Source organism: Cladophialophora carrionii (assembly GCF_000365165.1).
Source record: "Cladophialophora carrionii CBS 160.54 unplaced genomic scaffold supercont1.9, whole genome shotgun sequence".
Lineage (NCBI taxonomy): Eukaryota > Fungi > Ascomycota > Eurotiomycetes > Chaetothyriales > Herpotrichiellaceae > Cladophialophora > Cladophialophora carrionii.
The window spans coordinates 378323-404457 of record NW_008481834.1 but is presented as its reverse complement, the minus strand read 5'-3'; the positions used below and the strand labels follow the sequence as shown (position 1 = coordinate 404457).

The 26135-nt window shown below is 53.9% G+C and overlaps 9 protein-coding genes across 9 annotated transcripts; all 9 read right to left on the bottom strand.

Moving 5' to 3' along the window:
- Position 1: 1 nt before the first annotated feature.
- G647_09227 (uncharacterized protein) lies at positions 2-1105 on the bottom strand (the record flags this gene model as incomplete). Its single annotated transcript, XM_008733531.1, has 1 exon — positions 2-1105. One exon carries the CDS (start codon positions 1103-1105, stop codon positions 2-4), a length of 1104 nt encoding a protein of 367 aa, XP_008731753.1.
- A 1240-nt stretch (positions 1106-2345) lies between these two features.
- G647_09226 (uncharacterized protein) lies at positions 2346-2924 on the bottom strand (the record flags this gene model as incomplete). The annotated part of the gene is made up of 2 exons (XM_008733530.1): positions 2346-2666; positions 2727-2924. 2 exons carry the CDS (start codon positions 2922-2924, stop codon positions 2346-2348), a joined length of 519 nt encoding a protein of 172 aa, XP_008731752.1.
- Positions 2925-3912: 988 nt separating this feature from the next.
- G647_09225 (uncharacterized protein) lies at positions 3913-4731 on the bottom strand (the record flags this gene model as incomplete). Its single annotated transcript, XM_008733529.1, has 1 exon — positions 3913-4731. One exon carries the CDS (start codon positions 4729-4731, stop codon positions 3913-3915), a length of 819 nt encoding a protein of 272 aa, XP_008731751.1.
- Positions 4732-6464: 1733 nt separating this feature from the next.
- Positions 6465-9564, bottom strand: G647_09224 (uncharacterized protein; the record flags this gene model as incomplete). Its single annotated transcript, XM_008733528.1, has 2 exons — positions 6465-6853; positions 6972-9564. The coding sequence occupies 2 exons, from the start codon at positions 9562-9564 to the stop codon at positions 6465-6467; spliced, it is 2982 nt and encodes a 993-aa protein (XP_008731750.1).
- A 592-nt stretch (positions 9565-10156) lies between these two features.
- On the bottom strand, positions 10157-11219 carry G647_09223 (uncharacterized protein; the record flags this gene model as incomplete). The annotated part of the gene is made up of 2 exons (XM_008733527.1): positions 10157-10205; positions 10255-11219. The coding sequence occupies 2 exons, from the start codon at positions 11217-11219 to the stop codon at positions 10157-10159; spliced, it is 1014 nt and encodes a 337-aa protein (XP_008731749.1).
- Positions 11220-13983: 2764 nt separating this feature from the next.
- Positions 13984-14694, bottom strand: G647_09222 (uncharacterized protein; the record flags this gene model as incomplete). Its single annotated transcript, XM_008733526.1, has 1 exon — positions 13984-14694. One exon carries the CDS (start codon positions 14692-14694, stop codon positions 13984-13986), a length of 711 nt encoding a protein of 236 aa, XP_008731748.1.
- A 4373-nt stretch (positions 14695-19067) lies between these two features.
- G647_09221 (uncharacterized protein) lies at positions 19068-20369 on the bottom strand (the record flags this gene model as incomplete). The annotated part of the gene is made up of 2 exons (XM_008733525.1): positions 19068-19975; positions 20045-20369. The coding sequence occupies 2 exons, from the start codon at positions 20367-20369 to the stop codon at positions 19068-19070; spliced, it is 1233 nt and encodes a 410-aa protein (XP_008731747.1).
- Positions 20370-21566: 1197 nt separating this feature from the next.
- Positions 21567-22518, bottom strand: G647_09220 (NADH-ubiquinone oxidoreductase 30.4 kDa subunit, mitochondrial; the record flags this gene model as incomplete). The annotated part of the gene is made up of 2 exons (XM_008733524.1): positions 21567-22267; positions 22317-22518. 2 exons carry the CDS (start codon positions 22516-22518, stop codon positions 21567-21569), a joined length of 903 nt encoding a protein of 300 aa, XP_008731746.1.
- Positions 22519-24733: 2215 nt separating this feature from the next.
- On the bottom strand, positions 24734-25689 carry G647_09219 (uncharacterized protein; the record flags this gene model as incomplete). Its single annotated transcript, XM_008733523.1, has 2 exons — positions 24734-25414; positions 25462-25689. 2 exons carry the CDS (start codon positions 25687-25689, stop codon positions 24734-24736), a joined length of 909 nt encoding a protein of 302 aa, XP_008731745.1.
- Positions 25690-26135: the final 446 nt, after the last annotated feature.

Below are 26135 nucleotides of genomic sequence, written 5' to 3'. Positions count from 1 at the left end.
ACTAAAACACCGCATACTCCCCGCTCATGACATTCTCACACCCCGCCCGCCAGAGACGTATCGTCCTGACGTGCGGAAAGGCCGTCTCCAACGCGCGCGTCAGCGTCCTAGCCATGGCGCTGTCGATGGACGCATCTTCCCACGGGCCGTCCATATCCGCACCCGTGGACGGCCGCTCGGGGACATAGACGTCCAGGACCCTCAGCCGGGGCAGCTGCAATATCACCTTGGAGAAGGTGTGATGGCGTAGAAGCGCCCTCCACGCGTGGGCCTGATCGTCGGACGATTGTAGGTCAGGAGAGGGATGACTCCCGCCCTGCCCCGGAGCATCGCCACTGCTCAGCCCACGGACAAATTGTTTTAGGCCTGGGATTCGGAGGCGCGTCAGCCACAGACGCAGACGCGTGACGTTGACTTCACGTCCACCCAGCCCCACGGCGTGGGATGCCTGCAGCAGCGTGCTCAGCGAAAAGTAGCAAGACAGCGGGACCGGCCAGGTCGACGTGTCCTCGAAGACGGTCTCGTCGGGGATGAAGCGGTGGATCTGTTCCGTCTTGGTCGCGTGAGGCCATATGCACAGCGCCTCGTTGGGCAGGGCACCCACCCCGACCGTGTACGACAGCGTGTGCAGGCTGGGGAGGTGGGCGGTGAACGAGGAGATGACCGTGGGCAAGTCCTCCCAGTTGGAGCGGAAGGCGATGTCTCGACACGTGGATTGCGTGCCGGGGTTGTACGAAATGCTCCGCGCGATCAGCAGCTCGAGGTTCCGGATGTGTGGGAGGATGGAGGTCCGGGCCAACAGAACGGAGAAGACATCCTTGTCGTGGTCCGGCGTTGGGTAGCATCGGAAGTAGTACGGCTGGGAGTGGTAGTCTAGGCCGACCACGACGGTGACGTGCTGGTAAAACACTTGGCTGGAGATGTTGTGGAGGTGTCGGCAGCAGAGGAGGAGGGGAGGACAGGCGTGCTCCCGTCGTCGCGCGCCTCTGTTGAGATATCGGCAGTTGGTGCAGGGATGTAAGCGTCGTTCAGGCCCGAATTGGTCAAATATGGTGTACTCGCAGATGATACTCAGTATCTCTGGTGGGAGTGACAAGAGGGTCATGGTGTTTGACGTTGCCGGGGGGGTCTTATCGTGGTGAAAGGTGGGTGGATGTGCCAGCAACGAGATGGCTAAGAGCCAAGGGGACGCTCAGCAGTGAGCTCTGATACCTTCTTGAGCTCATGCATTCAAGAAGTGTCCACAGCCCATCGATCCTGTCGATATGGACACGATACATGGACTGCGTTGTGATGGTTCGAGTCTCGCAGTCGGAGGATCGACAGTGACGCCATTGGCGGAGAGATGACTAAGCAGTTACCCCCACGTCTGCCGCAGCGCTAGTGGAGTAACACAGTATATAGGAATGTTAGCCGAGGGTTAGCCTAACAGCGGTAAAGGGGCACAGGGGGTGTCACAACTGTACCCCCTTTTATAGGTAAGATAGAGTATTATCTATATCGACCTCTATAAACATATGATCAAGAATCTCCTAGACCTCTCTAAACTCATCATGTCCGCGGATTGAGCCACAACAGCAATCCTCCCCTCCCCGACCGCCCTTCCCATCCACCCACCTGCCAGGAAAAGGTCCATAGCCCCTGGGGATTGCCCAAAAAGACTGAGAATCATGGCAATTCATGCCTGGTTCTTGGACCTCTTAGCTTATATGCCTGTCTGAACCCTGTTCATGACACCGACACCCTGCGCCATCGATACAGCAGATTCAGAGTCGGAGAACGTAATACTTGGAATCCTGGAGCATCCCTTGAAACGTCAAAAACTCATGCATATTCCAGTAGAATGTCGTCCCGACCCCCAGGCCGCCCCAGAGCTGCACGATCTATTCAACTTTGTCAGCGAATCGCTCCAGCAACTGAAAACTCACAGGCAGAGCCAAAGCAGAAGACATAGCACCCGGTTCAGGATGGAAACGCGGCAACTGTAGAGCTCGACTTACCTTGAAATCCTCCAGTGTCTTCCCCTTGCCCGCCACGGCGAAGACATGATGAAGCGGGCCTCCAATGTCGGAAATGACAATGTCCCCCGCGTCGAACGCCGGTGGCTCGTCGCTGTACTTGTACGTGGTGATATTGCTCCTGAAAGCCTCGAACAGCATATTGCTGGTGTCCCCCTTTGGCGCCCTGTAGGCGGGAATCAGGAGTTGTCTGTCGACGAAGCCCGCTTTGATGGCCGCGAAAAACACCATCTCCCAGCAACTGCAGGGATCAAGATCAGTAAGTGGGCCCCCCATTATGAATTCAGGTACAGGGGGGAAGCGAGACTGAAAGGGGAGGTCGAACACTTACTTCAAGACCGCATTGGGTGGAAACTTGGTGTCGTTCAGCAGCCACCGAGTGAAGGCGTCGGAGCGGCCCGAGTCCCACGAGTACCAGCCCGGCATGGACAGACGGAGATGCCACACGAACCTGGCACGCGGCTTTTCCGGCATATCAGGGAGTTTCCGTCTCAGCGTGGCGGGCCAGTTGCGGAAGACCTTGGTCTGGTATTCGATGTGTGATTTGAACTGTCCCTCGGCGGGTAGACTCTCGACGTACTTCATCGCCTCCAGGAGGACAGGCGTATTGTCAGCCATGTCCTTTCGGCCGTAGCACCATTCGAAGGCCTGTGCAGTGTTCAGTACGTGCTGCGTTCTATGCTATGGGAAGTAACAAAACCAGCTCACCTCGAGAAAAATCCACGAACGGGCAATGGTTCTTCGCACTTGGACGTTGTGTTCGCGCTTGAATACCAAGTACGTGGAGTATCTGGCCGTGTCTGACACCGGGAGACTCTCGTCCGACCAGGGCGTAAGCTGGGTTGCGCGAGCATTATATGCCTCCTGGATCATCTCTTTGGCCAGACCGGATTCCGGGAACAACATTGTTGGTGGTTTGTAAGTAACCGCGCTGTGTGACTGTAACGCCGAGAGGGACGCGGTGGCTCTTGCGGGTTTTCTGTGGATGAATCTGTGTGAAGAAATCCAAGGATGGGCCGGTGGCAGGTGCTGGGTGTATGAGAGAGAGGGAGCAGCATCAGAGGCGAGACTGTAGGGTGTTTATATAGCCAACAGCTGTCACGCACGCTGTAACTCATCGTCCACTCTGGCCAAAGACATGAACAGTCTCGGCTGGTGTCTCTGCGCGCATGCCTAGTCGCTTGTTCGCTCCGACAAGACGCATGAAGACACTAAAGGATGGTAATTGCGGATAGGAACACGATGCGAGGAGTAAAATTGAACGCTGAGTAGTCATAAGAGCCGCCCATATCAGAGTTACTCGTGTAACAGGGTTCGGCCCGTACTGAACCACGACGGAACCCGGATCCTGGAAATCTCGCCGAGATGCATGGCTTAGCGAATGCGGAGAAGCCTCGATCTCCAGCTGAGAGCCCGGCGACTGCTTTCAGGCAGCTGGTTGCGACAAGCGAGCCGATCCAAGCGGCGCCATGCGAGTGGCCTTTGGTGGTGTCTCGCAAGCCATCCGTTCGACGCGGTGAGAAGATGTGATGCAGCTTGCCTGAGAGTCGAGAAAATCTCCCTACTTCAAACAATCGAGGAGAGTGAAGACGTGGCCTTGGAACATGAGACTCCTTGCGAGGAGCGTCGAGCTGATCGATGTTGGATGCTCCGCCCCGTGGTGCTGAAGGATCACGACGACGGCATGCGGACATATTACAGACGCCACAACGGGTAGGTACTTTTAACGTAAAGAAATGCTATTCCAGACACTCGCTAGTCATCCAAGTCTATGGTACACGAAATCCGGAACTCCCCCGGAAATGGAGCAACATAACAACCTGGGATCCAATTCTAGGAATCTCCAAGGGATACTCCACTAGTTGCGTCCGCAAATGCCCTGCATACACGCTTGTCACCTCCTCTCGCGTGTCCTCTCCCTCTGTCTACCCTGGTTGTCAGAGTGCTCAGTCGACGTCGTTGGCGATGAACGCTCAGACTTGGCCCCAATGCCATGCTTCAACCGGAGGTGCCGCTTTACTGCGTCGGGCCTGACGTGCGCGTAATTGCACACATGGCACCGGGTCTTATCGTTGTCCGTTGCCAGGTCATGCACTGACTGGATGTGCTGGACGCATCGTCGCTTCTCTGCGAAGCCGCGGCCACAGTGAGGGCATCCAAAGGGCCGAGTGTGCTTGTACTCGTGCCGCGTCAGCTCGCATTGACGCGCAAATGTCAGCGTGCAGCCGGCAAACTGGCAGCAGAACCTGTGGATTTGCTGAGGAGCCGCTGCCCTCGGCGAGTTGTGTGAGTCGAGGCTGGGGAATAGGCTGGCGTCGGACAGTGGTGGTTGAATGAAGCTTTGGTTCGTCGGGAACAGGGTAAAGTCATTGTAGTACTCGCTCAGGTTGAAGTCGGCCAAGTAGCTCGTATTGTTGAGAATATCGTAATCGAGCTCGAAGCCTGCCATATCTGAGTCGTGTTGGTCGGGGGAGGAGTCGTAGACGAGGGGAGGTAGGGCCTGTGTGGATTGCATTGTTGGACTGAAGACACCGAAGGGTTCTGATGGTGAATGTTCTGCTTGGTACTGGGAAGAATATAGTGGTGGTGTTGGGTTCCACAAGGGCTGACACGTCGCACCTTGCGTGTAGTCGTAGGGTGATTGAGAGTGATGGTTCTGGCTATGCGCCTGTTTCGAATTGGAGTCTATCCGGGAGAGGTAAGGGGGCGCCATGATTCCCCGTTGCGGCTACGCGCTCGATGGCGCACCATGTGGTGCAAAGGGGCCACTGTCGTCCTGAAAATGTTCGATCTTCCGTTCGCGCCATCAGCAAGTCGGGTCGACATAATGGGCCAGCTGGGGGCGTACCTCATTTGCCAAGGACTGTGTGGCAGTAAGAACAATACAACCGTCTTGTCACCGTTGTCGCCAATATCGTGTCTGGCGTTGATGCTGTCCGGTGGCCAAAAGGCCCCTGACTGCAACGACATTTTCCTTGAACACTCAAGCATAAGCCTTCTCATAGAAATTCTGGCGGTGTACTTTGAGCTGCTCGTGCACTCCGAAAGCACTTGGAATTTCCGTATCTCCTGATCGATAGGCTCGTCACCACTTATGAGCTTTGAACTATCGAACATTACATTTCCCGGTCCTGAAAACCGGAAAATGTAATCCTCGATGCTTCTGTCCTCGTGTGTGCGAACCCTAACAGAACAGGGGCGGACATTGCCGAGATGGGTTTCCAGAATGTCATTGTCAGACCCGTCGATCGTAGGACGTTGTGCTCTGTACCCCTGAGAAGGCAATGGCAGATTTTGTTGAATCTCAGAAATCGTTGCTGAGATTTGTCTCCTATCAACGAGACTCCATTCCTCAACCTGCTTGGCAAGGTGCCAACAGAGATTGTCCAGTCCGGCAAGAAGGTTGCCCAAACTATCGATCGTGGATGGCGACTTGTTGGTCGAGTGTCCGAAATTCCCCAGTCTCATGGTCGCATAAAGGCTTTCCGTCACCTTTGTCGCCATTACCGCAATCGCTATGGCGTCCTAAACCAAGAGTTAGTCGATCGCCCATGACATGGATGCGGTCCTGCGCGATCAGAGAACTTACACCCAGCCCGGTCATCTTGGGCAACAGCTTGATGCCGTGCACCCAGTCCGGGAGGAGATATTGACTAGTGTTCTGATAGACCGTCGGACGACGATGACATTGGGAGTGGAAGTGGACGTGGCTCGGGGTTCGGTTTGAAACGGAGTGGCTCGAGGCTCGGTAGTGTAGGCAACCAACAGCGGGCAAAGTGCGTATCTCTCAAGCTATGGAACGACAACAGCGAACAGGCTAACTAGGACAACGCAAACAAAAAGGAAGTGAGGAAAGAGAAGGAAAGAGTTCAGGCAACAAGGCTGGGAAGGGAAGAGGTTTTGTTTCTTTGGTGACTCCTCCTACTCCTCGTCGTCGGTGGCTTGTCAAGCTGAGGCTGTGCTTGCGCAGTGTCGGCCACACGGTGCTAGTGGCGGCATTGGCGAATAGGTGCATCGAGGCGGGGCCGCCTGTCATTGGCGCCCTGTCTAATTGGTGGTCCGTTCTCCCTGGCCGACCTTAGCCTCGCCTACCAGCCAATTGGAAGGACGTGTGGCCGAAATCATCTTGCATGCCAAAGGTCCCTTTCCCCTCATGCCACTGCTCCCGACCGTTGGCTCATCGTGGTGCGCCCAGTGGCTCCTATGGACAGGCGTGCCGCTGGAAAGCCACCCCGGAAAACCACTTCGGGCCTAAGTCTTGGGGCGCCGAGCGGAAGCCTCCTCCGTACTGTGTACAGAGTACAGCTGGTGCTTGGGCGACGACAGTAAAACCAACTCTCCATCAGCGTCGGCGAACGTGCTGCTCAAAGAGGATGCTTGTCACGCACCACCAGAGCTAGAAATCCAACCCTTTTACATGAGCATCTGCAAGATGTCGAAGCCCTCTCACATGAACTCGATCTCCCCATCATCGCCCTCAGCCTCCTTGGCTCTCTCCTTGCCTTTGCCCTTTTCTACCGTCTCCTCCTTGTTAACAGGCAGGCCCAGCGTCTCAACCTCCTCCCTCAACTCTTCTAGCTTCCCCTGCGGCGTCCGCCGCAGTCTGCTCTTTCCACCCTCCCTGCGGATCACCTTCGCGCGTCCATCAGGCATCAACGCGACGTCCATACCCAGCTTATCCAACGCCTCTGTTATGCTCATGGCATCTCCAGAGTCGGGTGGAGGCACGACTTCTCTCGCTTCCAGCGAGGAAACAAGGGTTTGGTTCTCGGGGTTGTTCTCGAGCAGGAATTTCAGGCACATGACCGCGTGTTCCTTGATGTAGGGGTTGCATGCTACATATTGCGCTCGTCCGTCAGTAAAGATCAGATCATGTCATGAGAGGGAGTAGAGGCCGACCATGCAGGAGAGAATGTGTCCTTAGCTGAGTCGGGAAAGAGGGGAGTTACGAACCATCATAAGTTGTACAGCTCAAGATTGTCTCCACTCCTCCATACTCGCGGATTTGATTCTGCACGGTAGGAGACTTCCACACTAGACTAGAGAGTACAAGGACGATGAGTTTCTTGAGGTTGCGCCATTCGAAGTCTGCGGGTTCTTCGGTTACTGTCGCTGGTGCGGGTGGTGGTGGTTGAGAGGCCGCTGCTGTTGCAGCCTGTCGTGGTGGCGGTGCAGGTTTCGAAGTGGATGCCTCCTGTGGTGGTGATGAAGATTGTGTGTCATATGGTCGCTCCACGGCGACATGGGCGGGAAGAGTAGATGCTTCTTCGTGCGCAGCGGGGCCAGCCAAGGTCGCTTTATCACCATTGGCGGTCCGAGCGGGTATCGCTTGCGTCAAACCGACCTTCGCGATGCTCTGATCCAGCTCCTTGATCAGGGTGACAAGATCATACACGATCTCCCACTGCACCAACAACTTCTTCCAGTCGTTGTTTTCGGTCAGGACTGCGAAAAACTCCAGGAATTGATACACTCCCTCATACACGCGTTCCATGTCCCACAGGTTCAGGGGGAAGTCCTCTGCCAGAGCAAGGCCAGCCCGAATCTGTCCCTGCAGATAGATGAGCGCGCAAGTTTCTGGGATGATGTTGCCGCGGAAGACAATGAAAATATAACGGACAGTGAGCACATCGACTCGACTTAGCGCAGACGGTATGGGTCGGGACTTGCCCGGCTGTGGTGCAGCTGACTCTTCAATACTCGAGTTTTGCTGCTGCTGTTGCTGCACCGAAGCAGGGCTATACTTGGCACGGAAGATGTGGGTCAGAATCTTGATCACCACGGCCTGCGCTGGCGAGATGATATCCTTCGGCTGACCGAAATCTGAGTATGCGTGAGACATGAGTCCATTCTTCAGGATAGCTTCCATGATCTGCACCATCATTTTGAAGTAGAATTCATCATCCGGCAGATCCCAAGCGGCGATGAAAATCAACAATTCCCGAAGGACATTGCGTCCAGCTTCCTGGGCGAGGAGAATATGGCAGCGAACAGCTTGCATATTGGTCTTCGGACCTTGCTGCTGGGCCGCTGCGCCATTCTTCGAACCAAAATTGTCGACAATACCTGCTTGGATGATCATCGGTAGTGCTTCGATCTCCGTGGGCCCGAGGACAAGAGGAACATCGGTAAGTAATCCTCGCTCTTGATCTGCTGATCCTTGGTAATCCTCATCCCCCATGCTGTCCCCGACACTGATCAGATCATCATCATCCTCGAGATCTTCGTCGTCTTCTGGATCGCCTTCGTCGTCATACTCCGGCTCGCCGTTCTCATCCATGATGGGCGCCTCATGTAATCTCGCCATGAGCTCATCCTTGGCTTCTTGTAACGTCGCAGCTGCAGATTTTGCAGTTCGTGGCATTCTCATGTCATCTTCCGTCAAGACTTGCGAAGTTTTGAGGCCGCTGTAAGAGCCGGCTATAGGTAGCTTGGTCTGCCTTGGAGCTGCATGGTCATTGGTCTTAGAGCCGTTGCCGTGAGTCAGTGCCATGATCTTCTCGGCCACTCGCTTGATCTGTGAGGAGTGAGCAGCCACCGTGGCGGAATCCTCCTTCTTCAACAACCACGCACGCAGCTCCGCGCCCACCCGCAACAAGACATCCGGACTATCATCGAGTTGGTTTGCGTTCATGCCGGACAGGTGCTCCATGTCCGATCTGATTTTGTCCATCAACACCTTCGCCGCCTTTTGGGTCTGCTCGTCCGGCTCTTTATTCGTACTCATCAGGTCGAATAGGGCATGAACGTCATCGATGTTGTAACCAAGATTGCCGCCGTCTACAGAAACTTGACCCGGTCGGTCCGGTAGATTCTCCACTGTCGATCTGACCCTGTCCTCTTTTGCAGCTTGTTCCCTCTCTTGATCATGGGTTCTCATGTCCGGAGAATGTCTTCCTAGATCATCGACGTCCCGAGCCTGTGACTGGCCGAAGAGGTCCAGCCAGAGTACCAATTTGCGCTGCTCGTTGTGCATGATGAAGTTGTGCAGAAACTGTAGGCACGTAATCAACAGCCTCTTGTAGAGATTCACCACCTTTTGCCACCTCTCCTCGTTTCGTGGGTTGGCCTCGCCATCGAACCCTCTTGCCGTCACCTTGACGCAGACATCTATCAATTTCAAGATTTGCTGGTCAAAGGCTTTCTCTGCCGCCAGATTCTGCGCCCTCTTAGTGGTTGCGAGAAGATTGCGCGCGATCGTACAGAGGTCGTTCAGCCGCTCAATGTCCTTTACTAGAGAAGGGTAATGCGCCGCGATCAGCTCAGAACTACTGCCGCCGTAGCTAAGGTTCGGAGGGTTTTTGTAAGAGAAAGACTGCTGTTCGAGCACCGGGATCGCCGCGGCCAGGACTTTGGTCAAGCCATGCCATATCCGAGGATTGAACCCGAGCTGAGATCGGACATCGCTTTCCTGGTGCGACTTGTAGAGAATCTGTTTGCCCGCGATCAAGAGGTGTTCCAACCGCTTGTCATCGATCAAGCCTCGAGATTCGTAATGGGTTAGAGTTCCAGTGAGTACAAGTTGGAGAAGGAGGGTAGCACTCATATTGCCCACACTTCATTGCTCGTAGTCGTGGGAGGTGCTCTGGTAGTATTTTGGCCTGCCAGAAGTCTTGAATTTCACTCCGCAGCCTGACAATTCGATGAAAATGGCTTACATAAGCGGTCGCTCGACCTGCCCGACATACACCAAGCCGCAGTTTCTGAGTGCTCTGAAAAGAAAAGTGATAATGAAGTGAAAGTGAGAGTCGAAGCAATTTATTCCTTGTTTCGTGTCATTCTTCATCTACTCACTGCTATAAATTCACATTGACCATGTATCTTCCCAAACGCCCACACGATGCTATACGGCGCGATATCGACATTTCCATGCTTGGGCATCCGTCTCAGGGTATCGAAATGTCAAAAACCGGAACGCGCTGCGCTTTTTCTCATTTGAGCCTGACTCAGATCGGACAGCTCCGAGGTATATTACCACCTATGGGAAAACTCGCAGTGTGCCTTGCGTGAGGTTCTCTTCGATATGCCTCGCCTCCGCCTCCTGTTCCTGCCAACTCTGCAGGGAATCGACCTCCAGCTTGCTGCGGCCTCTCTGGCCACCTGGGTCCCCTTCGAGCATTGAGGGTAGGAAGGGTTAACTAAGCCGTGATCAGTTTCAGGTAGTCCGCCACAATCAGCGTGATCATTCTGCTCGATGTCAGTCTGTGAGCTTCTCAGTTTCCAGGTATATCCTTACGCATGCGGGGCGATCCTGACATAGTAGGTGCCAAATCCACGATAAAATCTGAGCCAACCCTCGTCGCGGACGACCTTCTTCGCGCAATCGAAGAAGCCATTGTAGGGCAGCTTTCCATCAGGTCCTTTTTGTTGCTTCTGCAGCCTCGTCTTGACAAAATCGAACGGCAGACTGAAGAACGAGGCAAAGAATCCAGCAATCGCCGATGCACCGAAGCGATTCGAGCTTTCCGAAATGTCGGGGAAGTAGTGCTTCAATTGAGATTTGGACTCGGCAAAGAAGGTGAGTTGCCCGAAGTTGAGAGCCATGGCGCGGATCACAGTGGGGTAAGCTCCCGCCCAGAGAGCTGTGACGCCCTCAGCTTTGGCGATCCGAGTCAGCGCATCAAACACCGAACGGTAATTCGCTCGAGCCTCTTTGGGCTTCAAGCCGTCCGATTGCATGCGGATGAGCGCCAGATCAGCCGGGTTGCCCACCATCGCAGCCAAGCCACCCGCTGTGAGCCCGGCAGCACCTCGTTCGGCGAAGGTAATCTGCGTGCCGTTCTTCTCAGCACGCGTCTGCAGCGCGGTCTGAAATGTGTCGAAAAAGCCCAGTCTCGCAGTGGTATAGACGGCTTGTCTGAGCAGACCGGCTGAGAGACCATTATATAGGTCGAGGACCTTGCCTTGTGCAATGATATCTCTTGTCACGCCTAAAGCTGTGGGCCGAGGACCTGTCTTTACGCCCTCGCCTGCCAGTTGTAGGCGCACCTTGACCATGTCTATGGGTTGGATGCATGCGGTCGCGAACATGCCTGCCAGGCCTCCATTGACGAATGGGAGAGCAGCGCGAACCGCGGGTATGTGAAGGAAGTCGTTCTTGGCTTGTACTGGATTATTCGCAGCTTCGGTGGCTGCTTCCTCGACCTTGGTAGCAGCCGATCGGGCGCTCTCTTTGATCCTGTTGGCAGTGCTACCAGACATCTTTGCGGGTGTGGGAGAGGTGTTAGCGGAAGGTTTCACAGGTTCCTCCGCTTGTATCTGATCTGTCCGTGGTGGATTAGCATTCCCAAGCTCCTATGAGATCGTCGGAGTGTTTGCAGTGATTTCGAGACAGTCAAGGCAGATGAGTTGGCGCTTTCAAAGGTTGCCAGAAACAGGCGGTGGAGCGTACCGACCAAGCAGACACCACAGCAACACTATGCTATCGCCGCCTCGAACCGACGGCTAGAGTCTGGGGAAAAGGAGCGGTCTATCGCTCTGCAGCGAGCGGGGAACAGCTTCGTGCGGAGCGCGGGATCTGTCAGGCCGGTGCGATCGACCCGACGACAAGAGGCACGCGTGCGTCGGTCACCGATACGATTGACACGACACAAGCAGGGAGGATATGGATGCGGATGTCGCAGGAGTCAGAACGGATCCAGCTGGGTATATAGGAAGGAAGGAAGAACTCGGTCGGAAGAAGGTTGTCAACTCCGCAGCAGAGACGATCAGTTTCTTGTGCTGCCGTGGCCGTTGGCCGTGTGCTCACGAGTGCCTGACCGTGACCCTGGTCGATTGACTGCTCCTCGGACCAATGTGGTGGGCAGGCTCGATATTCAAGGGCCGTCGATTGGACAGCTTGCAGCTTAGGGGGTTGCGATACTCGGCGGTGTCAGAGGGCAAAGACGCCAGATGCGGGGAAGTTGGCAGCGGCCAACAACCAGGCACTGCCTTTCCCGTCACCTTGCTGGTCTTGCTGGTGCTTTGCTCGAATGCGCTGACGTCGTTGCCATTGAACCGCCTTCGAGCCTTGTGGGCCCAATTTCCCGGCCATATGGCCTCACAATTGCAGTACGAGGTATCGGAAAGATCCCTTCGTTGTGAGCCCCGTTCGCCCACCGTTCGTTTTGTCACATGCCACAACACCTTTGATTTCCTTTCCAGCTCAGTCCCACCAATTGTGGGAGGGGCGAGCTCCGGAATTGCTCCTGGTACGAGTTACCCAGAACCCAACATATGCCGCCCCATCGAATAAGGGGACCCATAGGCCGGTTGGCCGCGGGAAGATTCGGATGGATTCTTACCACATCTGGTCAACAGCGACAGCCTCGAGCTAGAGAGGGGTGTAAAGCAGGGCAAAGAGCCAAGGACGAGCGATAAGGCTGACGGAGCATTGTCTACGAGGTAAGAACTGTGTACTCGTAGTACACCGCCCACAGCCTCATCGCTTCCGTGGTGTTGTAAGCTGCGCTCAGCGGTATCGTGGCCAGCAATAGGCACTGATGTCATTGTTATGCCCCCACTTGAAGCTCCCCTCTCCAGCCTGCTGGGAACCACTGATCCGCCAAGCGCAAAATCCGGGGTAGGGCTAATAGTTAAGCCCGGGGCCTAAGTTTCCGCTCTAGGTGCGGCCAAGGGGCTCGTTGGGCACTGTGGGCACTGCTCAAGGCTTTCACTTCCACTTTCACTTTCACTTTCAACCCCCACTTTAAGAGCTGTAGCAAGGACACAGTACACAGTCCAGCAGCTCGCCCATCTGACTGCACTGGTTCCGCGCGCCCTGGCAATGGATTTGATCCTGCCTCGCTGCGCCTGCACCTACATAGGAGAATCTTCCGAGACATTCCGAACTTGCTCCCGGGGGTCAGCCATGTTGGTGCGAAGTGAGGCCGCGCTTGCTGCCGAGGCCACAGAGAATGCAGAACTCAGCGTCCGAACATCAACCGCCGCTCCGGTCACCTTCCCGCAGGGACAATTTTCGGATCCCTACACCACGCGGATCAGGATGCGCCATTTATCTCAGCGCGCGGAGGTCACTGGGCCGATGTCCACATCGACTTTAGTTTTCGATGGCTCTTGCTGTGTGGAAACGAAAACCAGATTTCCGACGACTGACCGAGCGCTACAAAGCTGGTGGAGTCCGGTCAACGCTCCGTGAGCAATCTCAACGTTTTCTGCATGTGCTCTGAAACGAGAGCTGATGTTTGTAGGGGGCGCCATATGCTTTCAGATTGTCCTCTAACCTGATACATCTGTGCATCGGTCACGGAAGCAATCCAAGCCATGAAAAAGAAGTTCAGTTCCGACATCGCAATCAGTCAAGCGTCACCTCAGGTTGTGACCTCAGCGATGCAAACTGAAATCGAGACATTTGAGGGAACTACATGCCGGAGCCGTGATCGCCCTCAATTGCTTCCCTCTTCTGCCCAGACTGTCTGTCTGCGCTGTTGCTTTCGCACCTGGAGAGATGAGCGTTGGTCTTCAGAGACGCATCTCAGCTGACATGGAAATAGCGTCCTACTCACTGTTCGGACTCCTTACATGCGAGGAGCCTCTCCCAGGGCGTCCGAGGGAACGTGGTTGCACGTCTCGCATCGGCAAATTCTGCCTTTCGTCCACTCCGAACTCAACGGCGAAGTCGCTGATAAAGTCGTCGCAGCCTGGTTCTGGCTGAAATGCACACGAGACATACATAATGTCCATGAGCTGGTCGCGGCAGCTGGCCAACACTCGCTCTATCAGCCGCCAGGTGCTACAAGAAGCGAGGCAATCATGCTCAGAGGAAGTGTACCTGACACGGCTACGCGTCTTGTCAATACACTACACAACATATGATATGTACTGTCGTACAGTGAGTATGCATTCCGTACGTTTGACTCGCTTTCTGGCTGGCTGGGGCCAACATACTTCGGTCGCCCATCTCAAAGTTACTGCTACCTACTGCATGGGACACAGGAGGTCCTCCTCCTCCTTGGCTACTATGTGCTCAAGGAAAAACATGCGCGGGCAACCTCTTCCCACTCTCATCATACCTCTGCTTCAACACGGTATCAAACGCGCCATCGATGTCCCTGGGCTCATAATCCAACCCCATGGCCCCCAAGGTGAGCACGTCCAACCCATACGTCACCTTGATCCAATGGGCCAGCATATCCATGCCGGCCACGGCGCCGCTGCCGGTCCAAATATTGCCGTCAACAACCCACTTGCGGTCCCTCGTCCAGTTGACTTTGGGAAACTCGGCCCTCGTCCAATTGTATTCGACGTGATTGATGGTGGCGGCGCGGCCGTCGAGCACGCCCGTCGCAGCCACGACGGCGGCGCCCGTGCACGTCGTGAACAGTGGCTTCCCGGCTGCGACGTGCGCGCGGATGAACTCGGCATATTTGGATGGGAGCTTGAATCCGGCAGGGTTGGGCCCGCCGATCAGTAGCGCGTCCAGCGCCGGCGGGTCGTCGATGGTCGCGGTCGGCACGATGGTCACGGAGCTGCTGAGCAGGCGCACGGGGTCGAGCGTCTGGCCGATGTGGTGGAACACAAACTCCGGGGCACGCGAGACGGTCGCCTCGTCGAGCGGCGCGTAGAATCGGATGGCCTGAAGGATGGCTTGGGAGCTCGAGTTGAGCAGGTCGAATGGTCCGAACACGTCGATGGCCTGGTAGTCGTAGACGAGGGCGCCGAAGTGGAACGGGGCCATTGTGTCGGTTGGATTGGAATTGCTGTGTGTGTGCTAGAAAGGGGACAGGTCGAATCAACAGTAAGTACAGTATGTATTTGGTAAGAGAGAGAGGGGTGGGGGGGGGGGGTTAGACGGGCTCGCACGGCTTGAGCACACCTTCTCCCTCGTGTCGCGAGAGAGCCTTTTAAAGCACGATGGTTCAGCACTCCCACCCAGCTACTAAGTAGCTCCTGGTGCCCCTATTGCAATCTATTTGTCAGCCAGTACCATGTGGGTAGGTAGGTAAGTAGGTCATGGGAGATGGAAATGTCGTTCGCTTAGGAACACAGAATTGTGTATTGCAGACTGCCTACCATGTACCTGTGCTCTACGGACGGAGTACTATGTAGATAAGTGGGCACCTGGGTACCATGGTACTTAGTGACCAGTAGCCTTGCTGGCCTTGCTGGCCTTGCTGGCCTTGCTGGGATCACACTAACCTCGATTGAGGTGCATTGCCATTTTAGGCCATGACGCCGCTTTGGGAAATACAGTATGGATCCCTTCCCTCGTCAACCTGTCCAGTGTGTCCAAGTCCCGGACCGGAGGAAGTATGTAAATACAGTACATACAGTATTCGCAAATGTTCAGCATCGGGCTGATCACTATTGCAGCCCGATAGACGACAAGGGCAGTCCTTCCGGCTGACAAATGATTGATGTCGTGACACATGGATAGTGCCGTGGAGGCGTTACGGATTCTATGCTATCAAGGATCTTTGGTGCTGTATTTACCTACTGGAACCGAGGGCCAATTGACAGGCTCATCACATCTGACGGGACCAGGGTCGACCGTACAAAAGGACTTAGCTAGTAAGTACGTAGTACTGTACATGTGTCCTGTTCACCAGTATATATAGCAGGCAGTCCCTTTGGTGCCCTATTCCTTCCTGCCCTGTTTCTTCCTGCCCTGTTTCTTCCTGCCCTGTTCCTTCCTTGTTCTGTCCTTGCCATCACCTGGCAGGACCAGCTGAAAGATAGTTGATAGCGGAGAGCGAAGCTCTCGACAGATAGACTCACAAAACATTGAAGACACACTGTGGTGCCCTGCCAAAGTGCAGCCAGTGCACCAAAAGGCCTTGCTTCAGCTGTCCCAAGTCCATAGAATTTTGGTCTCCCAGCATTGCTATGTACATGGGGATTTCACCATCAGCGCACAAGCACCAATCTTACCATTGCCAATGCCGGCCTGTACCTGTCCCGCTTGGGATCCATAACCATACGTAACTTATTCAGAGTTCATATATCAGAGATACTGTATGTAATGAGGCGTGAGCAAAGAGCTTTATAAACGGCACCAGACACTGTCGCCCGTGTTCGAGAGCTATTCTGCGTCTGGCCAGTCTCGTCTCTTTGCACCATTCGAGGTACACTGCCGCTGCCAGATACATATCATTCTCGGGCTATACTACGTCCAGCAATCTCTTCTCCTTCGCCTTCGAAATGACCCAGAATACATACTTGCTCTGGAGTCTGGATAGATTTCTGACTTCCGGCTACAACCACGGATTGCACGGCCAACCAGATTCTGACCCAGGCTTCTTGTTCAGCCTTGCGGTGAAAGCTCAGTCGCTTTTCTACCTGAATCGCACACTCAAGTTCCTTATGTCTGCACTCCAATTTTTCCACACGTGAGGTCGTGGCTATACTCCAAGTCCAACCCATGCCCCGCTCCTGGAACGATGGAAATCTTCAGAGCGACTTGTACCGGGCATGTTCTTCTTGCTGGATGAGGGGATTCTCGAATTTTTGGATCGCAGGTGGCAAAACAGTCGCCGCCGCCACAGAAAAAGAGGTCGCATCCACTGATGACGAGCAAAACTGCGACAGTAAGCTTACACAAGTACATAGTACAAGTATCTTCACCTGCGGCTGAGCCAGCAAGAGTCAAACCTCCCAGCTGCCATTAGTCCGTTTTATAGGCGCGTGTAGTCCGGATTTTATACACGGCGGCATTGTTTTATTTAGTCCGTATTATAGCACGAGTGCTGTGATTGGTCGAATTAGCTAGTGCCTCGGCGCACTTGGCGTATACAGTGTATTAGTCTGTATAATTATGGTAGTACTCCGTGTGACTCGAGGTCTATACTGGTAGGTAAGTAAATATACTGTACGGAGTTTATATAAGGCACTACTAGTATTGCTAACACCACTAGCACTACCAGCAACACCAGCATCAGCAGCACCACTAGCATTACTAGCACGACTAGCACAAGCCTCATGTAACCGCGCCGACCATCATACCAGTAGCTGCAGCGTCACCGATCATTATACGGAATAACAGGTGTTTCACAAAATGGTGTAGTGTTTATACGGACTGAAGTAAATTTACACGGAATAACGCCAATTCAGGGTCTAGGGCTTACACCGACTACACGCGCCTATAACACGGAGTAATGGCAGCCAACCTCCGCCATTGAGATAGGATTGCTGATGTCAGAAACAACCATGTCGACTGAGAGGTCGAGATGATCGCAGGTAAGACTACTAGTACACAGTATGAGAGGAGGGAACCGAGTGAGCGGCCGACATGCGTCAGTGCAATGTCTCGAAGGTTTAGTCAACATCTGCAAAGGCACCACTGCGGATCGTGGCTGTGAGCGCTTGAAAGTACTCGTACAGCTTGCTCCAGTGGCGCTTGAATCATGGAGACGGGGTCGCCGTGTTGCGATTGCCCAAGCCCCAAGCGATCCCAAGAGAGGGTGCTGAACTCCCACATTGTTCGACCATGTCTCCGAGGTATGTAGGAATGGTTGTGGCTACTAATCTATGGACCTGTCTCAGGGGAATACTGGAAGCCGCAGGATCGATCCTCCAACGTTCCTTCAACGTTCCGCCATTTGGCCGTGGCGTCCTGGTTGGATGCTGATCACTCGGCCGAGTGTGGCTGTAAAGGGGAGTGTGGCTGTAAAGGCGAGTGTGGCTGTAAAGGCGAGTATGGCTGTAAAGGCCTATAAAGCATCCCTCCAGTTGCTACAACATCATTACTACCACGTTCCAATATTGAATTCCAGCTCCAGATTTACAGGTACACAGTCTCAGCCAAGTCAAGGAACCAACCTAGGCAACGCTCGATCGAAATCGACCGCTCCAACCAAGTCACCCGACCATCGTTTGGCACGTACAGTACGGGATCTATATCAACGATGAAACTCAACAAGACCTCCCTCGCCGCGGTTATTTCCGTTCTATCTTTCACCTCGGTGGTCTCTGCGACGGCCACGCTCACCGTCTGTACAGTTGTCGGTGACGCATCGGTACCCAGCAGCAGCTTCCGCGGGGGAAACCTGTTCACGATCCATATCGAAAACGTACCCGATGTGTCTGAGTCCACCATCTGCGGCCACTCGGACAGCGACATCCACAGTGCGGCAGACAGTTTTAGCACCAGGGTCACCTCGGTCATCGAATGTTCCACATCGTTCGTGGGCAACGATCAGAACTTCATGGATCTCAACGTCCGCTTTGACAAACAAAGCCCGAGCGTCCAGCTCAGTGCCTTGCAAAACGGAATCACCGCCGCGTTTGGTTCGCAGGGGGTCAATTTCGACGCGTCCAAATGCGATATTTCCGGCATTCCCAGTTGAGAACGTCGAATTAATACCTCACGTCCAAATGGTGGCAATGGGGGTGGAATCTTCCACGCGGCCTGGGCTTCACGAATTGCAAGGGGGAACGAACAGGGTCATGGAGGGCGTACAGGGCACACAGGGCATCAAGAAGATATATCCGCTCATTAATATCAGACGACATACATAAAAAAACACTCTCTCGTAGCCAACGAATGTCAACTACTATGTATGTACATACAGTACTCATACCCATCTTTCGAGTATCCAGCTCATACCGCGCCCGTCTGTTGTACCCTTGTCTTGTCTCGTGGGACCCCATTCCCATCCCCTTCCTCAGAGCATCGTGACTGGAGACCTGACCGACATTGGTCATGTACTTGCAGTCGAAAGGAGCAAGCGCTGACGCATGAACTGCCTCCCCGGGTTCCTATAATAAGCATGTAAACTGAGAGGTCCAATAATTCAGCATAAAAGACTCGGATTCTCGGTCGTTTTAGGCGGTCCTTAGAGCCTGTGCGCCTCTCCTTGACATTTCCTTTCTACTCTCTATTCTTAGAACGGAGTAACCGTGCAGAGGCCTAGTCTAGGCGGCGACTGCAGAAGTTTAAACGAGTAGGAGCCAAGGGGTACATAAGTAGGAGACATAAGGCTGAGCTACGTTACATTACTTAGGTATCCAGACCCCTTTTTCTACATGACCTACCATTCGCCTTCTCTTCACCGCTTACCTTTTTCGAATTCTAGTAAGCTACCTTGTTACTCATGCACTTACATTTGCCGTTCAGAGACATTGCAGCTCTTGTACTTTCTGCTCCATGAGCGCTCCCAAGAAGTCGAGGTCCAGCTCCTTGCGGCACATTGGGCAATCCATGTCTTCGCTGAAATTCTCGAATAACCACTCTAGAAGACAGTCAACGTGGAAGCCCTTGTTGCAGCAGGCGAACGAGACTGCAGGGGGATGAGCGATCTCGCCTTCTTCCGGTAGATCCTCTCTGCAAACGGGACAACTGTCCTCGCTCGTATCATATGACCGAGTGACCGGTTCGAGCTCCGTGCTGGAGGAGCAGATAAAGATACCACGGAGCCGTGCGGTTTGAAGATTGGAGACGAGCCATCTCAGATGGTCTCGATATCTGGTTCGTTCGTATCTGCTGGCGTGCGCTTTGAACTCGTCTCCACTGGCGAGCAGCAATGCCTCTTGCGTGACGAGGTACGCTTCTGCCAAGAACAACTTCTCTTTAGCTGTGACAACGTGTCTCTCTGCGTCAGCAAGACTCTCGGCGCGAGGTTGCACTTTGTCCAGCGATAATTCAAACAAGCTCGGCAAGGAGACCTGGATGAGATCATCCACAGCTTCATCAAGGAGGCGCTGAGCATTCAGCCGAAGCGGATCATCAGATGCCCCCATGTCTCGCACCATGGATGACATCTGAGCCTGAATATCGAAGAACAGCGAGTTCAAGGAGAACAACTCGCGAACCCAAATGCGGATTTCGTTGAGTGCTGCAGCCCCCTCGATATCCGGGTCGTAGAAAGGAACAACGGGTGAGGGTGGGTCTCGAGTGATGATTGTTGACGGTGCGAACCAAGGGAAATTGCCCGCTCGACGAGCTGCGTCGTCATCGAGTCCTTCCATAGGCATCGGGCCATCCTCATCTGACGACAATAGCTCTATGGCTCGCGGAAGACCTTGAAAGAAGTAATCAGCTAACTCAAAAGGCAGGTGATGAAGCCGAAGACAACCCTCGAAAAACTCACCTACGGTGGCTTGATCCTCGATGGTCAGATCTGTGGGAAGATTGTATGCAAATTCCTCGATACTGTCCCCACGCTGATTCTCCGGAAGTGACGGCAGATATTCTGACACGAAGGCCTCTACAAACCGCAGAATACCGTCGATATTCGTATGTCCGAGAGGCCCTTCGCGAGTCAGGTACGGGATACGCCACACGGAAAACCGGGCTGACTCCAATGCCTGTGGGTAATCACTAGAGTTGTGAGTATTTGGTCGCTCTGGGACTGAAGACAGCATCGCATCTGCTTGCCCCGAGGGGAGCACTGTGGATTCGTGGGAATCAGCCATATCGTCTCTGACTTCTGCCTGCTCCGTTGACTCGGGCGAGATTGGCACTGTATGGTGTGTGGTCGAATCCGTAGTGTAATTGAGTGGAGAGTTCTTTTTTCGGAAGAGGGTGTGTGCCAGGTGTCCCCTTAAATAATTGATTCCAGTTGTCGACATGGGCAGTGGAAGCTGCATCTGCAGCCAAGCACTTGAACCGCCTGGATTTGACACAAAGTGGGGAACGAAGAACTTCATACAACAACGGAAGATCGTTGATGGTTAAGAGATACTACCTCCGAATTGCTGCCAGTCACAGGCCGAATGACAAAGCCGTAGGGGTCATAAGAAAGCATTGTCATTGCTTATTGCTCAACAAAGCTGGCAATGGATCGTTGTTACTGCCATTGTGCGCCTTTCACAAGTCATTGAGACATCACAACAAGCAAAGACTTTGTGCAGAAAAGGCACTGACTCACTTTCAGCTTCAACTGCCAGGGTGGTCTTGACAAGCCAGAAGGTGTTGCGCTGCAGTAACCTCTAAAACTGGTTGATGCGGTGGAGTGATGCACAAACGCTCACTCAGCCCGCGATCTGAGTGAAAGCCAGTCAACCCTTACTGGCCACATCAACCTGCATGAGAGAAAGGAAGCGGTCAAAGCGGACGTCGAGCGGGCAGAAGGAGCGAGAGCGGGAGCGAGAGCGCGCGCTATATTGCGCCCGGGGCACTAATCCTAAAAAGCACTAGTATAGTATCACTAATCACGTGAGGCTATGGATGCATCGAGGCAGAGGAAGGGGCGAGGTGGAGAGCACTCAAACTGGTCGTAGAGGTCACGTGACAGAACCCACCCCGGGCAGGGACCAAAGATATTCCGAGGGCTATCTTTTACGCATCCTTCCCTCTTCGACCAGCTGAGTACAGGTATGTACGAGTAGACTCAAGTTGACGCGAAGGAGAAACACAGCACAGAAATCTCAAGGGACGCATTCCCTGATTTGTTACAACTCTGTTCAAAGACTTGGCAGAAGCATTCAGCAGTCGCGCTAGAGTAGTAGGGCGCCATACCCACCGGCGGCCACCTGGACTGTGGGAGGCACTTCTGGTCAAGATAACATGGTAGGAATAGTGCGAGGAACAAAACGGTCAATTGCAATGTATTTACAGTGGACTTTGGGGCCGCCTGGTCTTTTTGGCTCGCCATCGAGCACGGCTTCAAGTCACTTCTTCTCTTCCTTCTTCTCCTCCGGTTTGGGCGTGGGCAACCTGAATTCGGGCGGCTTCCGGTCCGAGCCAACGCCAACTTGTTCCCAAGCACTTGAGCCGCCTTCAAAGTTTCGGAAAGCTTGTGTCATCTCAAGGGGTTCCACCACGATGCGCTTCTTCTCCTCGTCGTAGCGAATCTCGGTGTACCCGGTCAGCGGGAAGTCTTTGCGTAAGGGGTGCCCGTCGAAGCCATAGTCCGTCATGATGCGACGCAGATCAGGGTGGCCGGTGAAAAAGACACCGTACAAATCGTAGACCTCCCTCTCGTACCAGTTGGCCCCGTCGTAGAGTGACGTGATCGAAGGCACGGGGCTTGTCTCATCTGCATACGTCTTGACTCTTATTCTTGAGTTGTGTCGCACACTCAGCAGATTGTAGACGACCTCGAATCGGTAGTTCTTGGTGGGAAAATCGACACCGGTAATGCTCGCTACCATGGTGTATTCGGCCGCGGTGTGGTATTTGAGGAAGCTGAACACGGGGATGACGCCGGAAGGGCAGATGTAGATGCACAATTCGTCCTTCCAAACCGAAAACTGTTGGATGTATTTGGGTAGGCAAGACATGAGGTACTGGCCGTATTGGTGCAAGGGGAGGGCCTTGTCCGCATATTTGTCGGCGTCGTTGACGATTGGGGCTGAAAGCTTGCCCATGGCTTGGAAGGGTCAGTCTCTCCGTCTCCCCTTGCTAGCCAGTGTACTCACGAGGCCGGGGTGCCTTCCGCAGCTCTGAGAGGAGGTCAGGCGCAGCTGTTCTCTCATCTGGTGATTTACTGCCAGATGTCTTGACTTGAGATTGCCTCGCAGACTGGCTCAAAGTCGCACGTTGCACCGATTTGGAGGACTGCGGAGCTGTACCTAGCGGCCTCCTGCTGGCCAGCCGCAACGCCGTTTTCGCGGACGCCATTGTAGAACGAGAAGCGGCCGTCAATCTCGAATGCGACTTCAATTGGGGTGCGCTATACAGAGGTTAGGTTGACGTCCAAACACAATGTTCCATGACGGAGCTCTTTCCCGCCAAGACCATCTAGCCCAACTCAGATAAGCGCTGCACTACGGTCACGCATTGTGGCTTTGATGAGAATTTGCCGCCCGACCAGGTCGGCAGGTTTCTGCCTCCTCGCAGTCCCACCGCTTTCTTGTGCCCTGACAACATGATATCACACTGGTGGTGGGGATAGCGAAGCCTCTCTGACGCAGACAACGGAGCAGGGCTCAAGTGGAATGAGCACCTGGCCGGAATTGTGTGGTCGCGAAAAGCAGGAGGAGCCGATCAATACACGAACTGAGGATGGGTAAGTGACCATCTTCCTTGACTGCAAGGGTAGCTCAGTGTGTCAAGATGGGATACCAAGTTCCCCGATTATCTCGGTGAGGAGTGTTTCCGGCGAGAAAAGTGGTCCGTAGAACGGCTTTCAGCAGTGTCTTCGGCGGCTATCGTGGCGCGGATGTATGCCAACTTACGTTTTGCCAAACTGCTTCCCATCCTTTGTTTCGTCTAGCGACTTCCTTGTTATTGCCGGGGCTCTTTGCTGAGGGGGTTGCCTTCTTCCGATCTGACAACATGTCTCAGTCCATGTTTGACCGCCTCGATTGGTGCTTCTATGGATATTCTCAGCAAACATACCATCAGAGCAAGCTCAGGATCACCGTATATCAAACACGGGAGAGGAGGGATAGGCCGCGATACCAGACATCAAATAAGTACAAGAAGCGAGCAAAGCAACTTTGAAACTATCCGGAATTCTGCATCGCGCACCCCAGCATTAAATTCTCGAGACATCCTTGTTTCTTGGAAACAGAACCGTACGAGGATAACGCCGTCGGGTCTTGGTAGCTATGGCCGAACAATCGCCCTCATCTCCAGCAGTCGTGGCCGAAGACTCTCTGTCAGTTCCAGCACTGGAGGCCCGCGAGGTCCTCAGCAAGTGTCTATTCTGTGACCCATGGAACCCCTCCCGGGCGACGATTTGCGACCGTTGCGTGTGCATTACCCTCCCAAGTCGAGACGCACAACAGCGTCGATTCAACTGGACATTCCACGCATTTGGCCCATCAGCTCCTTTCTCTAAGTCTCTCACCAGATCTGATTTCGAAGCCATGTTACAACGCACGGAAAGTAGTGAGAACAATGCGGTGTATATCGGAGATGAGAAACGGAAAGTCCTGCTCGCCCACTACCCGGGAGGCAGAAGGCAGTTCAGCACCCGAACGACCGACGCGTTGGGTAGCGTCCACACGCATACCTTGGACTTGGACAGTGACAATGACTCAAATCGAGCGATCTTCAACCGCGCCGTGAACGAGAGCATGAATGCAACCGGCATGTCACCTGGTCACAATCCCTTTCGCTTGGCCTGTCTTCATACTGGCTTGTTACGTAGGTGCAGGATATTGCCATCAAACGGAGGACGAGAATCAGGCTCAGGGGCAAGATGAGGCTGAGATGAAGGCGGAGGGACATTCCGAGACATCGGCACAGGCTGAGGCTGATCTGGACGCAGAGGGTGAAATCAATGTCAGGCTCCAGCTGCGACATGCAAAGCTGGGCACCCTTTTCGTCAAGGTGGGATTTACACATACGAACAGCTCTCATTGCACACGGAGAGAGACGCAGAGATTGAGTGTGTGAGGGAAGATCGACAGAGGCAAAGCAGAAAGAGCGGCGGGAATGCATGGGCGAATGTTTCCTGGCTTGGAAGCTGTTGCGTGGTGGAACGAGACAGTGTAAGGAGCCTCCCTTATTTTGTTCCTTCAAAGGCACGCCCTGGTGGCTCGCCATTGGTCTTTAGATACCTAGGTAGCTGAGAGCTGGCTCTCTCTTGTTTCTATCAATGCATGGTTTAAACGGTCCATGACGCGGCTTTCGCAATCATCCAGTCCTAGGCCGCTAGAGGGCTCACGAGGGAGATCAGGATAAAGGGTGCGACTATCCTAGCAAATCCAGCAAGGCGAAAACAAATCTTATCCCAACGTTTCAACCTCCTCCTGGACGTCCTTCTCCGCAATTTGTGCCGAGGCCGGGGCACCGGCGTCGCTGTCTTTGGTTTGCTACACGACCCTTTTTCGTCCCCTTGCATCTTCAGTCCGGAATCATTTGAAAGATTTTGCGGAAATAGTCTTCACGCCTCCTCTCCAGCCAAGCTCGCTCTCCAGTCAAGCTCGATATGCTCATCGGGAGATCCAAGGTCACTACCCGAGATCATGCCACCAAAAGGCCGACATTTACAGAACCGCGGACGCCAGAGAACAGGTCGGGTCGACTTGTGAGACTGAGGGGCGGCCTCGACAGCATTTTGGAGCGGTTCCAGCTTTTTCAAAGTGACGGCAAACGCTTCGTCGCCCAGGTCGGGATGGACCCTGGCCCAGACACCATCGAAAAGGTCGACGCCGCGAGAAGCGAACCGTCCGGCGTTGATTCTCTCTGCCCACCAAGGAAAATACCCAGATGTCTCCCAGTCAATGATTGCCTCGATCTTGTCGTGCTTGACGATGATATTGTCAACGTGCAAATCTCCGTGGGTCGACACATATGGTCCTCCGCGTGGAAAGTCGTCTTTGATCGCCTGGAGCTTCTCTTCAATCATTTTCGGGTCTCTGGTCTTGTGGATGGAAGAAAGCCCGCTGCGGAGGTGTTCCGACATGTTCTGCAGCCATTCATCTTCCGTAAACCCAATCTTGAAACAGGTAGGTGGCCTAAAGCCTTTGCAGAGACATAGCACACAATCATAGAGCTGATCGCCATTGACGTTTGGGGGGAGTGGTGCCGTGAAGCGTCGCAGTTTTCGAAGAATGTCTACTAGCTGATCCCTGTAGCTGGACTTTGGCTGAGAGACAACGAATCCCAAACCGAGCCTAGCAATTTGCCCTGGGTCCGAGAGATCAAAGTGATTTGTATGGGATCCTTGGGGTCATTCAAGCGGCGCATCTCTTTCACCACGGGGAAATCGGGACCCGCGTGATCATGTAGAAACTTCCAGGTCATGTAGTCGTTTCCGAGTGTCAGGTCGTTTGGCCGATCGCAAACAAGCCACTTGGTGCCCAGTGACCACAAGCCCCGGTTGCGGTTGACACACATAATCTTAACCCGTGGTGAGTAACCCTGAGACTGTTCGTACGTAGTCCAGCCACAAGCCCAGCACAAGTCCTTGTCGATATGATGACCAATGCGCCACTCAGCCCGCTTGTATTCGTCGGGGATCTCTCCTGAGGCCAGGTTCAAGTGGCGTTCAGGATGGGTATAGTCGTTCAGGACGGGTATAGTCGTTCAGGATGGGTATAGTCGTTCAGGATGGGTATAGTCGTGCTCGACAGGCGCATTGCCATCCTCGTAGTCAATCATCGCGATACCTGACCAGCAAAAATGCGAAGGAGATATATTTATGGTGTAGCTGGGGAGGTAGGAATCGAAGATATTGAAGGGTTGGAGCGGGAAACGTAAAAATCGAGAGTATTGAAGGGAACGGGGTGGATTCACATTGAGAAGGGACCACAAACCCTTTGTAATGAAAGGAAAAGGACGGA